The sequence below is a fragment of the Sminthopsis crassicaudata genome, chromosome 5 (genome assembly GCF_048593235.1).
Source record: "Sminthopsis crassicaudata isolate SCR6 chromosome 5, ASM4859323v1, whole genome shotgun sequence".
Taxonomy (NCBI): domain Eukaryota; kingdom Metazoa; phylum Chordata; class Mammalia; order Dasyuromorphia; family Dasyuridae; genus Sminthopsis; species Sminthopsis crassicaudata.
Genome location: NC_133621.1, coordinates 14,976,950 through 14,992,697, shown reverse-complemented (window position 1 = coordinate 14,992,697; position 15,748 = coordinate 14,976,950). Strand labels below are relative to the sequence as shown.

Sequence of the window (15,748 nt, the reverse complement as noted above, 5' to 3'; positions counted from 1 at the left end):
GGCTATACACTCATTCCTGCCCTCTGATTGGTCAATCTTTTCAACAAGGTAGACTCAGCCCGCCTCTCTCTCCACCCTCCTCTAGGGGTAAATAATAGAGACAAGACAATGGGTGGGGCAAACGGCTTAAGAGCCAATCACAAAGGGGTCTTCGGAGACCGCCCCGCGGATAGGCTTCTCACGGAGGACTGGCGGAAGATCTGAACTCCGGGCTTTTCGGCGAACTGAATGGGGCCGCCATATTTGTTTGGGGTACGTGTTTACGTCTTATCGGTTGGTCTCAGTGGGAACCCCGCACGGGTTGGAGGAAGGGGAGGGCGGGCGCTCCGGCATGTTTGGAGGCTCTTGTCCTCCGTACCCAGAGAGCCCGGCTATATGACTGGCTGGACTCTCCGAAACGCCATTGTGTGGTGGGCGTGGTCCGCAGGGTGTCTGGGGCCGCGCAGGCGCCTAGCGTTTTTCTCCATCCCCGGCGCCTCCCACTCTCCCCCTAGGAGGCGGGCCTCTGGCCGGAGCTGGGGCGGCGCAGGCGCGGTGAGGCACGCCTCTATCCCAAGCCCCGCCTCTCTTTTCCGGGAGGGCGGGGCCCGAGCGGGGGCCGGGCCGGCGACGAGTCCAGCGGTTGCGGGCCCACCGATCGATCTGTCCGGGACTTCCTCCTTAGGAGGTAGCTCGGCCCTGGCAGGCGGACAAGCCGGCGGGCGCGCCCCGCGTCTGTGCTCCCAGCCCTGACCATGCCCCAGAGCACCTCCTCTCCCGGATCCGTCCCCGAGGAAGTGCGGAGTCTGCTGGCAGGTGAGGGGGGGGGGAGCGGGGACGGCAAGCCGCGGGGGCCACACGCCGCCGTTCTGAGCAGCCGCGCGCCCGCCGGGAGCCGGGGCGGGGCCGAGCGCGGGGCGGGAGCTCCTGAAGGGGAAGGAGCAGGAGGGAGATCCGCCAGCCCCGCCCCTCCCGTGACTGGGGGGAAACTGAGGCAGGGGAAAGCCTGGGAGGTCCGCCAGCCCCTCCCGTGACAGGGGGGAAACTGAGGCAGGGGAAAGCCTGGGAGGTCCGCCAGCCCCTCCCGTGACAGAGGGGAAACTGAGGCAGGGGAAAGCCTGGGAGGTCCGCCAGCCCCTCCCGTGACAGGGGGGGAAACTGAGGCAGGGGAAAGCCTGGGAGGTCCGCCAGCCCCTCCCGTGACAGCGGGGAAACTGAGGCAGGGGAAAGCCTGGGAGGTCCGCCAGCCCCTCCCGTGACAGGGGGGGAAACTGAGGCAGGGGAAAGCCTGGGAGGTCCGCCAGCCCCTCCCGTGACAGGGGGGAAACTGAGGCAGGGGAAAGCCTGGGAGGTCCGCCAGCCCCTCCCGTGACGGGGGAAACTGAGGCAGGGGAAAGCCTGGGAGGTCCGCCAGCCCCTCCCGTGACAGAGGGGAAACTGAGGCAGGGGAAAGCCTGGGAGGTCCGCCAGCCCCTCCCTTGACTGGGGGGAAACTGAGGCAGGGGAAAGCCTCGGAGGTCCGCCAGCCCCTCCCGTGACGGGGGAAACTGAGGCAGGGGAAAGCCTGGGAGGTCCGCCAGCCCCTCCCGTGACAGGGGGAAACTGAGGCAGGGGAAAGCCTGGGAGGTCCGCCAGCCCCTCCCTTGACTGGGGGGAAACTGAGGCAGGGGAAAGCCTCGGAGGTCCGCCAGCCCCTCCCGTGACGGGGGAAACTGAGGCAGGGGAAAGCCTGGGAGGTCCGCCAGCCCCTCCCGTGACAGGGGGGGAAACTGAGGCAGGGGAAAGCCTGGGAGGTCCGCCAGCCCCTCCCGTGACAGAGGGGAAACTGAGGCAGGGGAAAGCCTGGGAGGTCCGCCAGCCCCTCCCGTGACAGAGGGGAAACTGAGGCAGGGGAAAGCCTGGGAGGTCCGCCAGCCCCTCCCGTGACAGGGGGGGAAACTGAGGCAGGGGAAAGCCTGGGAGGTCCGCCAGCCCCTCCCGTGACTGGGGGGAAACTGAGGCCCCAGAGATGAAGTGGCTTCCGGGGCTGCAGAGGGGGAAACTGAGGCAGAAGGTGACAGGGATTTCTCCCGGAGCCCAAGATTCATGGCTGGAAGGGCCGCAGGAGCCTTTTCTTTCTTGGAGGAAACTGCAGCTCGGGAGAGGAAGGGCTTTCTTCACCCCTACCTGTGATGTGGGGGAGGGCAGGGTCGTGACTGATGACCCCGAAAGCAGGGGTCTCTGGGCTCCGGACGCCCGGGGTCCTCGTGGGCCCGCCCTGGCCAAGAGAAGGACATGTGGCTACCCCGGCCCCCAGAATCGGCTCCCTAGAGTAAAAGCGGGGCTGCCTCCATGGGCTCGAGGAGCTTTTCTGGAAGCTGCCTGCTTCTCTGCCTGCCCCTCCCCACTCCAGGTGCTTCTTGGTTCATTTTATTTAAGATGCTCTTGGCCGGAGTGTGGTTTTCTGGTTAGAGTGAAGTGGGGGAAGGAGGGAAAGGGAAGGGAGGGGCTGGAAGGTTTCTTTTGTGCCCTTTTATGAAAGAATAAAACCTGAACTTTCATAGACCAATAGCAAGAGCTTGGCGGCACCAAGGGGTCCTGAGCACCCTCTGTTTCGGGCTTGGCAGAAGAGGCTGCCTGTGCCTCCAGGAAGGGCCTCTGCCCCCGCCCAGTCACACTTGTCTCCAGAGCCCTCGTGCCCAGTGGGGTCCGTTATTCCAGCCATTCCCAGATCAGACCCTTCTGCTCCTTCTGAAATGTCCCAGAAGATTGGAGCTTCATGCTTTTGTCGGGGTGGGGGTGGATAGTGGCCGGCCAGAGAGGAGATCACCGCCCACCTGACCTTGACCTTTGAGGCCTGCCCCCCCACTGGTCTACCTTTTGTGGGGGCCTTGTTCTTGTGAAATGGAAGGGAGATGGGGGCTCATACTTGTGCTAGACTTGGAGCCCCTCCCCCGAGGAGCCCTGTAGCCTCTTCTTGGCTGAGGTCATTTTGCCGTCTCCCCCGGTTCATGTGTGTGTTAACTGTGAGTGGGCTGGCCTTGTTTGTTGCTTCGCAGCTTGGTTTGTGCTTTTCTAGAGCCCACGTCTTACTCATGTCAGGGACGCCCCAACTTGGATGTAGGAGAATAGGATTTTTTCTTGTTACTGGTTAATATGACATTTGGATGTTATTTGGAGGTAATATTTGGAAATAGCTTAGTGCAATGCCTGACACATAGTGGGTGCTTCTTCCTTCTTCCCCTCATGCATTTGGATAAAAAGGACCCAGGCTGTTCTTTCTGAAGGCCCGGGGACGGACCGAGTCATCCAGATGTCCACAATACAGGGGAGATCCTTAGAATCAACGAGACCTTAAGATTAGGGACTGACAGAGTTTGAAATGTTTGGTTTTTTCCCCCTAGGATTTAATTCATTGTTTTGACTCAGAAAGCATTTTAATTTAATAATTTAATTTAACAATTGAGGGATTATTAAGCACTCATTACACTTTGAGAAGAATTTATCTGAGTGTCGATTTGGGCAACACATACCTGCCCATGTTGTAAGGAGAAAGGTTGGGCCCCATGAGCCGGGGTCCCACCCGATTCCAATATGGGTCTGTTTCCCTTAAGAAAGTCGTCTAATGGAATGGTTGGGCCATAGCAACATCTTCCTGCCTGAGGAGTTTTGTGGCAGAAGGGGCTGTGGGCCTGGATTTGATATATTTGATGGGGGGAAGTCTCAGGCCACCAGGTGGTGCCAGGTTTGGGCCAACATTCCCTGGCCTTAGAATAAGCCCTGGTGTCGAGCTGGCCTTTAGATGGAGTCCCATCGATTTGTGGAGATCTTTTCGAAGATGCACTGACAGCTGGTGTTCCTTAACTGCTGCTAGGGTGCTTGTGAGCCTTCTTCCACGGAGAATCAGAGGCCGCCCGGCTGCAAGGAGTTCATGTTCAAATACAATTCTAATTTGATTCTTCCCATTAAGAAGAATGGGGACCGATAGATACCCGAGTAAATGAAAGTTACTTGGATGCTGCATCTTGTGATTCTTTTTTTCTTACTCTGTTTCTGGTTTTGTTCAGGCTTGCTGCCCTCGTGAATAAAATGTTTATCGTCCTGCATTGTGCTGTGTTTATACGGCTAGTAATATTGACTATTCCTGCATCCTCAAAACTGTTGATCGTCTTCTAAAAAAAAAAAAAAAAAAAAAAAAAAGTTTCTAGCTCATTTTTTTCCTTTCATACTATTTTTTTTTTTTTTTTTTTTAATTTCTGTTCTTGGAAGCCAGGCTGTCATAAACATGCTTAACAAAATGAACTTTACAAATAGACATATTTCGGTTTGCTTGGTTTAACTTCATTTTATCTGTCAATTAAACCTCAGAGTTTAAATTTTCCTTCTGCAAAGGAACAAATTCATGTAGGTAAGAGATTAGGAAAGCTTTATGGCATTTGCTGTTAAATAAAATTCCATTTTCTTCCTAATAAAGGGAGAGACAGGACCATTAAAAGCCACGAATAATCCCAGATCACCATTTGGATCCACCTTCTCCAGAAGTCAGTAGGAGTTTTAATCCCTGTCTAGTCCTGGCTTTTACCTTCTGACCAGGTTACAATGGATGAAGTGGGAAAGGCAAAGAGTAAGACCCAGCCATTTTAAATCCATTGGGTTAGCCACTTAGTCAGAAATTTTGCCCATAACTCCTCAGCTCTAAAGTTTGAAAAATTAAGGGAAAGTAAGTTCTGGGATCCGGTTTTCAGTAAAGCTGGTGATGTGAAGGCTGGGCAGCCAAGGCAAGCAGCTGGAACTATAGCCAACAGACAGTTTTGGGGCTCAGCCTTGGCATCAGGTGGCAGCCTTGGCTATTGAGGCATCTGCCAAGAAGATCTCTGGGAGGCTGGAGAGTCCCCAGGTGAAGAGGCCCCATTTCCCCACTGTAGATGACCTTGCCCTAGACCAGCTTTGCCCAAGTTCCTCAGGATTTTGTGGTCAGTATATTGGGTTTATTTTTCCTCTAAAATTAGTTTCAGCATTTTTTAAAGTTCCCCATAACACTGTTCTGGGGCACCATCTGAGTATGTAAAGGGAAGACTGCCACCTACTGAGTCACCAGGAGCCACCTCCTTCAGCACCTGGATTTTCCTGACAAAGCATGGCTGCCTAAGCCAGGCCCACTTGGCAATTAGAACTGAGGAGATTCTATCCAGTAGCATGGAGGGCGATGGGGAAAGTCTGACTGGAAAGTGAGCCTGAGCCTCCCGGCAGGCAGAAGAGCTTTGAATAGGCAAATCCAGCTCATCCCCATTTATCTCTGTACTGGAAACATTCATCGGCATCTTTTTGTTGCTGTTATTGTTGTATTCCAGATTGATTTCCTAACCCTCATCCCCGAATGAGCCTCTTAATTGTTCTGAATCATTTTCAGAGTTCCTCTTCTCAAATGGCTATTTATTCTTATTAAAAGGGAATCCAAATGTACCAAACAATGAGCGTTGTATGAACATTTCTAGATAGTCTTTGCAGATACCAGTATTTAAAGAAGAAATACAGAGATCTTCTTGTAAGAAAAGCCTCTAGTGATTCGAAACCCAGTTGAGTTGTCTCATAAATTTGAGATTAAGTGTCATCTATGGGTGATAAAAATGGCATAGGCTAGGTTTTATATACTCATCATTCACTTAGTTTGTCTTTTTCAATTAAAGCCAAGTCTATCTTTCTCATCCCAGTGAGTTTACATTTCTTTTCCAATCATATGCCAGCACATTACAATAGACACTCTCGAACAATGACTAGAGAGCACATTTTAGACTTCTGGGCCGTTTGTTGTGCTTTGAACACGATTCGTGACAAGGCCCTGATTTTTATTAATGTGTGGCTTTGCCAGGCTCCTTCCTAATTGTAGCCTAGTCACAGAGCAGTGCAGAATTTTGGTTACTCTCCCTTTGCAGAACAAAATAGACACTAATTTAGCGTCCGAAGCCAATTTAAACGGAATTGTCCAATCATTTGATTCTAAGTGATTCAGGTTTATACTCTTACGGCTGTAATCCTCCTTATGCTTTACTGTTGGGAGGGGGGGTCACCCCAAATTTAAGCCTCCACCATGCCTCAGATGGAATAATTCTTGATGATCAAAGCAAAGGCTTGAGCATTGATTAGTTCAATCAATCACTGTTTTCAATTAGCTGCTTTCCAGCTCAAGGTATCTGGTTCCATTGATCTTCCTGGGCCCACTTCCACCAGTTTGCCTGTTCTCACTGACAGGTTTCTAATGGGCAAGCTTGTCTTTTCCTTCTGACCCTTGCTCAAATGCGAGGCTGGAGTCCCTCCCCAAACAGTTTGGAGCCCACACTTTCCCATGAATACCAAATGAAAGTATGTTCCCAGCTCAAAAAAGTAAGAAGGATGGGAACTGAAGCAGTCAAGGCCACATGGGGTGTGGTGTGATTGATCAATGGGCGCACTTAGCCTGGTGATCATACTTGAATCCTAAGGTGCAAATGTTCATGTCCTGAGCTTTTCAGGGTTTTCTTTCCATTGAACTGAGGTTGGGGGTGGCAACTAAAAGGTTGATTTCATGGCTTGCAACAGAGTCACAGACTTAGCACCCTGCAATTTGGGAGGGGGGACAAAATCCTCAGTGAAACCTCTGCATATTGCATAGGGGCCACCCCACCCTGCACACTCCCAGGGGAGCTGCTGGCTCTGTTGTTAGCCTGTTAAAAAAGACTATCCTATTCAACCCTGTTTTGGGGCATGATTTTGACCACTCTTTAGTCACTCTAGAAATGCTGGTGAAAGGAGAAAAAGAACCTTATTGGGTGGCTTGGGCAGGTAGCCCCCTACTTCCGGTCTGACTCCTGCCCCAGGCCTCATTTTGTCTTCTCTTTGCCCCTGTGCCCCAGAGGTGGTGCCAGAATCTGCCTTGGCCCCTGGCTCCCACTTTGCTCCTTAGCCAGGAAGGATGGCTGGTGAGTTTTTTATCTCGTAAGGATGCTCAGAGGAGGCCTGGCTTGGTTAGTATCCACTGCCCAATCCTTCCTGCAATGACCTCAGCACTCTGGGCATAGGAAAGGAAGATGGGAGAGGGGAGAACTTGGAGTAAGTGCAGTCAGCTTGTTTTGTTCCTGGCCAAGGCTTCTGGCCTTTCCTTTACATTTTTTCCTTCCTTTCTGTTTCATCAGTGTGCCTGGAGCTCCAGTTACTATCAGGGTGATCAGTTGGAACATTTTGTATACCCCTGTTCTCAGTAGGTAGGTCCCCACTGGAACCAGCCCTTCCCTCCCTCTTTGCTTACTGTGGCTCCCTAAGTCTTAGCTTTCTCAGCTGTGAGCTGTGTGGGGAGACTGGCTGACATGAGGGGAGGAAGAATCCAGGGACCCTGAGTGACATCCCCCTAACAACTGTTGAGCTGGTTAGCCAAAAAAAATCAATGTTAGCTGTGCTAAGATACAGACCTGGTCAGAGTGGGCCCCCAGCTGGGACACTGGCTAGTCTGTAGCCACATAGCATTCATCACAACTGGGAGGAAATAGCGTCAGGTTCCCGTTCCACAAAACCAGCTCCGGGGCCTTGCTGGCTCCCTTCTGCAATAGGGTCTCTGCTGGTGGCCAGCACCAACTGGGCCCACCCTACCTTCCCAGCCCCAAGGATCTCATCTCAGCCAGGTGTCGTGGGAGCAGCTGCCTCTCCCCTCATAATTGGTGGGGAATTCTAAAGAGGTTCCCAAAGGTGCTGTGAGTCCCAGGAGGAGTCGGGCAGCAGGGAGGAGGAGGAGGAAGAGCAGAGGAAGGGGGAGAATTGACCAGAAGGGTGGAGGAAGGGCAGCCCATGGGCAGCTGCCGGAAGCCTGGCTCCTCTGGGGTCCCCTAGTACTGGGGATGTTGGGAGCCCTCCGAGATCAGTCTGCTTAGACTATGAAATGGCATTGAAGGTGGGAGTGGAGGTGGGTGGGAGGTGAGAGGGAGGTTTCCGACTGCCCAAAGCCTACCGTGGCTCCCCCTCCCCTTAAAGTTGGTGCCCGGCATGAACGCAGATGGGGAGCAATCCCCCATTTTTTCCCGTGCTCTCCCGCGCCCCACATCCTACGCTTAGCCGTCCTGGTGATCCGAGCCCCTATCTCGGCACCTCCGTCCGCCCCAGGACCCCCCAATTTCCCCCTCCCCCAGCACCAGGATTTGGGAGGGCTGAATTTTGTAATGGAATATGCCTTCTGACTTTATTAGAGAACTGAAATGACTTTTGGAAGAAATAACTTTTGGGCCGTAATTTGTTCTGTTATTGCTTGGGGAGATGCCGAGTGGAGCCGATTTGTTTAAACTTGGGTTGCATAATGAAAATGTAAAACAGGCAATTAAATACTTGAGGAAGGGGGAATTAAAGACAAACATTGAGAGAAAATACCATTAAGCAGACGATTCACTCGGCTTTGTGCTCGGCTTTTTAGCGAAGAATAGAAAAGAAACGAAAAGTTGACTTTCCTATTTCTCTTGCTAGCGCGCGAGCGGGCTAGGTTGGGAAAGCCCGTGGCTTGTTTTTAAGTGGAAGTTATTGTTTGAATGCTTGAAGGGTGGCTTAGTGAAGGAAGGGAGACTGGGCAGCTTGGGGGAAAATTAAACCTGTTTCTCAAAGTTGTTTTGGGCTCCATTGAGAATTTGAATGTCCTCTTTCCGAAGGCGAAATAAATGCCGTGGTCCGAACTGAACGAGTTCCGAACCTATTCCCTGCCCCCATCTGGACGCCCGGTGGGACAAAGCCTTCTCGCCTGTTTGAGGGTTTCATTCCGTTTTGATGTTTCTACACTTTGACATTTATGTAACATTGTTTCACTTAACTGAAGGACTCATAGCCGACGAACTTTGTGGTTTTTAAAAAAATGAATTAAAAGATCCAACTTATTTTCTTTTTAAAATTTCGGGTGATAGAATCTCCTTCACTAATTTTCCCTAAGGTGAAATTATTATTATTTTTAAAATTTGTTCAAATTGTATATTGAAATCAGGAATTGAAAATTATGGTTTCAACTGGAAATCAGGCTCACAGATTTTTCAGGTCACTTGCATCTTTGGTACATGGGAGCTTGGGTGGCTTGAATTCTTTTGAATAGACATAGTGTCTATTTTTTGTTTTGAGAAGATCTTCTCATCTATGGGAATCAGGTGATAACAGTAAACGTTGCCGGGCTTTCTTTTCAAAGGCAAGCGTGGTAAAGAGAGTAGAAAACCGCCTGGACACCTGCTATGGACTAGTACAGTGAGTCCCAACCCTGATTTTATGACACAGGAGAATGTTTGCAGTAATGATCTCCCAGGGCACCTTGAAATTCCGCAAACACTATTAATATAAGTTTTTTTTTTTTTTTTTTTTAATGGTCATGCAATGATATCTGGGCTATTCAAAAAATAATAGAGGTGCTATAAAAAGCAGCATAAAAGCTGAGGTTAAAGTCCTTCTGATAGAGAACTAAATGCCAAAATAAGCTTTGAAATTTATTAAGGTTTTTTTTTTTTTTTTTTTTTTTTTTCCTAAGCGAATGAGGCAATGCAGAGAGATATATGAAATTACAAATGCCTAACTTCTTGTTCGATCTATTTTTCAATAATGGAAGAAGCTATTTGTGCTTCCTTTTTGTTTTTAAAATAAAGTGGGGGGGGGCTCACACAATCTTGAAAGTGATGACTGATTTGGAGGGTTAGGTGGGAGCCGATTCACTTGGAAGTCTCAGCAGGAAAAATGGAGGCCTGTTTTTCAGAAGGATAAAGGGAATGTCATCGCTTTAAAAAAAACAAAACAAAATAAAAACCAGTGAAGGAAAGTGTGCACCTGAAATTAGTTGGGGGGAACGGCTGTCTAATCTCATTATACAATATTGTGAATACTTTGGGCACACAGGAACTTAGACAATTACTGTAACAGGCATAAAAGCTCTTCACTTGATTTTATATGTACGCACTAAACTAGAGCATATATTTTATGGAGTATCCTAGTTTATTAAAACTTGTGTGCTTCTTCCCAGCTTAATGATGTTCAACATCAAAAACAGTCTTTGCTGTTGTAAGCATAAGCAGAGCAGACAGCTTTGTGGTAGCTCAGTGGCTGGCACATTTGTCCAAGTTGGTATTTGAAACATGTTTCAATTGTTATGCTTGGAATTGAAAAATAACATTAACAAATGTTACCGATACTAACACCTATAGGCAGGAACAGTCCTTGTCCTTGTTTCTTCAGGGAATGATCTGCTCTCATCATTTGTATCCTTTTTCTCATGTTGCCTTGTTTAGATCTTGAGACATTTGTAGCAGAAACACTCAAAGGGGAAAATTTATCCAAGAAATCGAAGGAAAAGAGAGAATCCCTTATTAAGAAGATAAAAGATGTAAAGTCTGCGTAAGTCCCTTGACTTTTATTAATAATTTCTCCCTTATAAACAGTTTTGTAATTATCATTTAAATAAGAAATTTGATTACTATGTATTAAAATTATGTTCTGATTTAATTAGTATTAAGTATGGAGGAGGAAAAAAAAATCCAGTGGTAATAATACTTGAAGTGGAAATAAAGAGATTTGTTTATGCTTGTCAAAAAGTTGCCTCTTAGATATATTCTTGATTGTATATCACGAAAAAAGGTGGTGTTAGCAAAATGTGGATATTGCTGTTTAAGCATTGTTAGAATCTGATGATGGCATGGTGCCTATGGAACAAATTGAGCCTTCTGGATGCAAAATGTCATTTTCAACATTGGAGACTGTCTTCGCATTTTTAAGCCTCGAAATGGTTATATATGTAGCCTCAAGTGAAAGCTTGTTAAAGGATTTTTTTAAAAGGCAGAATCTTAAAGAGAAACAGCTGCAATTTTAATTCTGTTGATGAGTTCCAACCTATTCTGTAAACTTTACAAATATTGGGTGAATTTCGTTACTCCAAATGAGAACATTAAGGAATAAAGCAATGTAAATTTGTAAAACCATAGAAAACCTGAGAACCTCAGAAGTTGCCCCATGAGTTATTGAAGCCTTCTTTTGAGTAGTCTTTGATTTTCAAATGTAATGTTTTTTTTTGTTTGCTTTTGTTTTGCAGCTATCCTCAAGAATTCCAAGACAAAGGTACATTTTAAATGCTTAGTTTGTTGGAAGTTTAAAAACCTGTTTCTCTGTTGCCTTTTTTCTCTTTGATCAAGTTAAATGTTGAAGTTTAATAGTTTAAGTCAGAATTTGAATTTTCAGTTTGCACATTGACAGACCTTCCAGGACGAGGGTGTTAGCTCCCCCTGCTGAGAAAAAAAATTAAAAACCTCATCTCCAGGATTTACTCTGGGCACAGCTGTTCTACGAGATTCGAGCAATTTAATAACATTTTTAGGGCTTATGTTACTCAAAGCATATTACAGGAGAAATGTGGTAGGTAAGGTAATCTAGCTGGTGTTACACATTGAATATAAAATAGAAATAAAAAAAAATAGCCTGATGTTCCTTAAAACTCAATGGACAGTGTGATAGAGAGAGGATACGTTTGTTTAGCCACATCCTTAAAGGGATGTTTTTATTCTGGTAATTGCAATTTTATATTTAAAATACTTTTTTTGATTAAGAAATTATTTTGCATGGCAGCTTACAATAGGATGATTTCAAAGCTGTGAAGAATTGGATTCTTTTTTTTAAAATGTGAATAACAGCACCATGGACACTTTCAGATTTCAGAAAGGGGGTGAATTTCACATTCCTTGAAAAAAAAAACCATGAATTATATTGTATATGCCAAGTTTTCTACTAGAACTGAGATGAAATTGTGGGGCTGAGCTAACATCAGATTCGCCAAACCTTCACTCCTTCGATGCAGCCTCCTGTTCTGTAACCAAACCTGCTATGGCCCTATTTCCTTGATGCAAATTTACGAGGTCATGCCCTGTAGCCTGTGGATGCTGGTATGAGGGTCACAGTGTGAGGTCAGCAAAGTCTATGTGAAACTGGATTTGGGATTTGGGGAGAAAATAGCATGGTACCTTTTAGCTGGGGATAGCAGATGCCACAAGCTAATTCATATCTGTGCCATCTGAGAGTGAGAAGGCACTGCCAGTTTGAATAAATGGAGCACTTTTTCTACAAACCTGTAATCAAACAGGTGAAACGAAACCACACACTGTTCATTTTAAAATATTTAAAAACGTGTTGTGCATCCCAGGATTTGAGGTCAGAGGGAACATTTTTCTTTTTTTTTTTTTCCCCTTCTTTTCTTTTTTTTTTCTTCTTTCTTTTTCTTTTCTTCCCTTTTCTTTCTTTCTTTCTTTTCCTTCTTTCTTTCTTTCTTTCTTTCTTCTTTCTTTCTTTCTTTCTTTCTTTCTTTCTTTCTTTCTTTCTTTCTTTCTTTCTTTCTTTCTTTCTTTCTTTCTTTCTTTCTTTCTTTCTTTCTTTCTTTCTTTCTTTCTTTCTTTCTTTCTTTCTTTCTTCTTCTTTCTCTCCTCCCTCTTTCTCTCCCTCTCTCTTTCTTGTTTCTTTTTCTTTTCTTCTCTCCTCCTTCCTTCCTCCCTCTCTCTCCTTCCTTCTTTCCTTCTTTCTTTCCTTTCCTTCTTTCCTTCCTTCCTTCCTTCTTCCTTCCTTCCTTCCTTCCTTCTTCCTTCCTTCTTCCTTCTTTCCTTCCTTTCCTTCCTTCTTCTTTCTTTCTTTCTTTCTTTCTTTCTTTCTTTCTTTCTTTCTTTCTTTCTTTCTTTCTTTCTTTCTTTCTTTCTCCTTCTTTCTTTCTTTCTTTCTTTCTTTCTTTCTTTCTTTCTCTCTCTTTCTTTCTTCCTTTCTTTCCTCCTTTTTCTTCCTTCCATCCTTCCTTCCTTCCATCCTTCCTTCTTTCCTTTATTTTTTCCTTCCTTTCTTCCTTCCTTCCTTCCTTCCTTCCTTTCTTTTTATTTAAACAATTGACGCATTCTCTCTCAAGTAAACATTTATTTTCCCCTTAAATCTCTGCCTTCACTTCTATAGTGAATATAAGTAATTTTCTCTTCAAGTAAAATATATTCATGGTATTATAGCTTGATGGATTAAATATTAAACCAACTTATAAATTTTAACTGCCTTGCCTTTTATAAAGACTTGTATTTTTTTTTTTATTTAGGGATAATGTTAATATAATAATAAAATGTACTATAGAGGTAGCATATTCCCCTCCCCTCTTCCCTTTTAAAGTGATGAATAGAAATATGCACGTGATTTTTTGGTCTAGAAATGCTCTCACTTTATTAATCAACTATATTGAACTCTTTTTATTGGAACCTATTTGCAAGAACATTTACGAAGTGAAAAAATATAAGTTAAGCAGGCATGCCACAATGAAATCATGCTGTTAATTGAAAACTATTCAATAACAGTGATTTGGGAATTTTCCCTTTTCTCTTTTTGGATCTGTTCAGGTATGTCAATATGAAAATTGAGTTTCTGAGAGGGATATGCTCAGTCTTTAAGGAGAAAAAAAATTATTTGGTAGAAATCAAGAAATGAGCCCAATTGATAAAAGAACAAACTATTTTCTGCCACAAAGCTATTTATAGAACATGCTTCTGTACACAGTTCTGGCAGGTTAGCTCTTCCTCAGCTCTGCCTATTAAAAAGCAAGGTGAGAGATCAGCCGGAAGTCCATCATTGAGACACAGGGAAAGCCTATGGGAGAGTGAGCCATTGGGCTTCCATTTCCAAACTTGAAGCTCTTCTGAAAAACGATTTCCCCCAAACCTCTGGTTTGCTATAAATCATGAACAGGTAAAGATTTGGATGCAGACCTAAGAGTTGGTGATCAGAGAAGATAGAATTCAGACTGTGTGTGAGAAAGATGGGGGGAGGAAAGAAGAGAGAGATAGACTGAGAGAGGGTGAGAAGATTGGGAGAGAGATAGAGACAGATAGATGAGGGGGAGCAGCGCCTGCTGAAGTTTCTGGTGCAGCTTTTATCCCCGGGCAGAGAGCTTTCCTCTTCTCTTTGGCTCTAGCCTGTATCTCACATGGATCACCTTGAAGTGACCTGAGGCTGACTCTCTCCTCCATGTTCACAGTTCCATAATAGCAATCTTTGGGTGCCTCTGTTTTTTTTTTTTCCTTTCAGCATCAGTTGAATACGAGAGATGGCTGCAATCAACAGTCCATCAAGGAGAATTTATGGCAGGCCTGCTCGTGCCCATCCCTGTGCTGGATGCACTTATTCTAATCCTGTTCTTTATTAAAAAAAACAACAACCACTATTAAATATCCAGATTGATATTATTGAAATAAAAGTGTAATTTCCAAATATGATCATTTTTGATGTAAATTTTTTTTTTAAACTTTTAGTGTTTTTAGAGCAAATAGAACTTCCACCCTTAAAAAAAACATTCATACACATACCCTTGAAAGTATGGTTTGCATTTTGGGAGGATTGACAATTCCTAAAATGAATAAATCAACCTAATGGTCAAAGCATTAAGCCGAAGAGAATTTTTCCTTTTCAGTCTGAAATAAGAATAACTTGGCGTGTGTTGATGAAGCCTTTCCCAGATTCCCTGGGCCCCTGAATGTTCAAGCTTGATTCTTAACTTTTCATCCGTAGAATAGGGATAATCTCAGCATCTCCCTCCCAGGGTTGTTGTGAGATTCAAATAAGATAATAGTTGTGAAGTGATTTACAAACTTTAGAGCTCTATCTACATAGTAGCTATTATGATTATTATCTGCTACCCATGTGCACTTGTCTCTCCAGAATAGGCTCCAAAATAGCTTTGTTGCTGGCAATGCTATTTCTGAAAGGCCTCTGAGGAGCTGAATGAAGGAAGCAGAATGGGACTCTCCTTTTTCTATTCCCTTAAGAGTATTGAAAGCCCGACTTGTTCTTCCATACAGCTTCTAGCTGACAAACCTCATCAATTAGGTAGCACTGGGATTTGGGATAAAATTTTCAAATTGTTCTCCACATTATTTTCTTTTATATGATGAAATCTAGAGCTCTAGAACTTATTCTTAGCTCACCTTGTTGCTTTCAGTTAGTTTAAGGGTTATTCGCTTCATTTAGACAGGATCATTTTTTATTTTAGATTTTAGATCTCTTCTTTTTTAAAAACATTTCTGATGTTTGAAAATGACAGCATATTATTGAGTGGGAGTGTGTATGGTATAGATAAGATAGTAAATGGTTTAAATGCTTTGAACTTTGGGGGAAAAAAAAAACACCATGATTTGTATTCATGAAATGTAACAAGAATTCCTGCTTTAATTCCTTTAACAAATACAAGACATACAAGATGGCTTTCACCAAAGAGACTACTGGAGGTGCCTGCTAGTTTCACAAAAGGATTAGGCTGAGCCCTCGGCTAAGTAGCAAGCTTCCCAAACAGTTGGTTTACCGGAAGAAAAGAACATTGATTTTTCAATCCCAAGACCTTGAATCTTCCTGGGCCCTGGCACTTCAGTTGTGACTTTGGGCTGGCCATTTTTTCTGGGTCTGCATTACTTCTCTATAAGCATGGACAGCCATGAGCTGGGTTATCTCCACTAATGTTTCCTGCTCACAAAATCTGATTTCTAAGTAGAATTGCCTTTAGAAAAATTAACTTTACACATTTGAGGAACCTATCCATTGGCTAATGAGAGTCACTCTCGCATTAAAATAAGGAATAGACCATAGAAGATTGCAAAAATTTTTTTAAAACCTAAATTTCAAAGGACTAATATGAACAATTTTCAAGATATGTAAAAAAGGTTTTGGTTTTGATGATCTTTAGAAGCTGAATAAAAATAGGTGGGATTTCCACCTCCAAACTAGCTGTTTTTTTTTTTTTTAATCTGTCTATCCCTTTGTT

At 44.9% G+C, this 15,748-nt stretch overlaps 1 protein-coding gene across 2 annotated transcripts in view; it reads left to right on the top strand.

Annotated features, from left to right (window-relative positions):
• The first annotated feature begins 272 nt into the window (after positions 1-272).
• SKAP2 (src kinase associated phosphoprotein 2) overlaps positions 273-15,748 on the top strand; it is a 152,398-nt gene continuing 136,922 nt past the window's right edge. For both annotated transcript variants that reach the window (XM_074269193.1, XM_074269192.1), the window contains exons 1-3: positions 273-795; positions 10,224-10,329; positions 11,021-11,046. In XM_074269193.1, the coding sequence (XP_074125294.1) occupies positions 735-795; positions 10,224-10,329; positions 11,021-11,046 (193 nt within the window). In that variant the 5' untranslated portion in view covers positions 273-734. The remainder of the gene's footprint in view (positions 796-10,223; positions 10,330-11,020; positions 11,047-15,748) is intronic.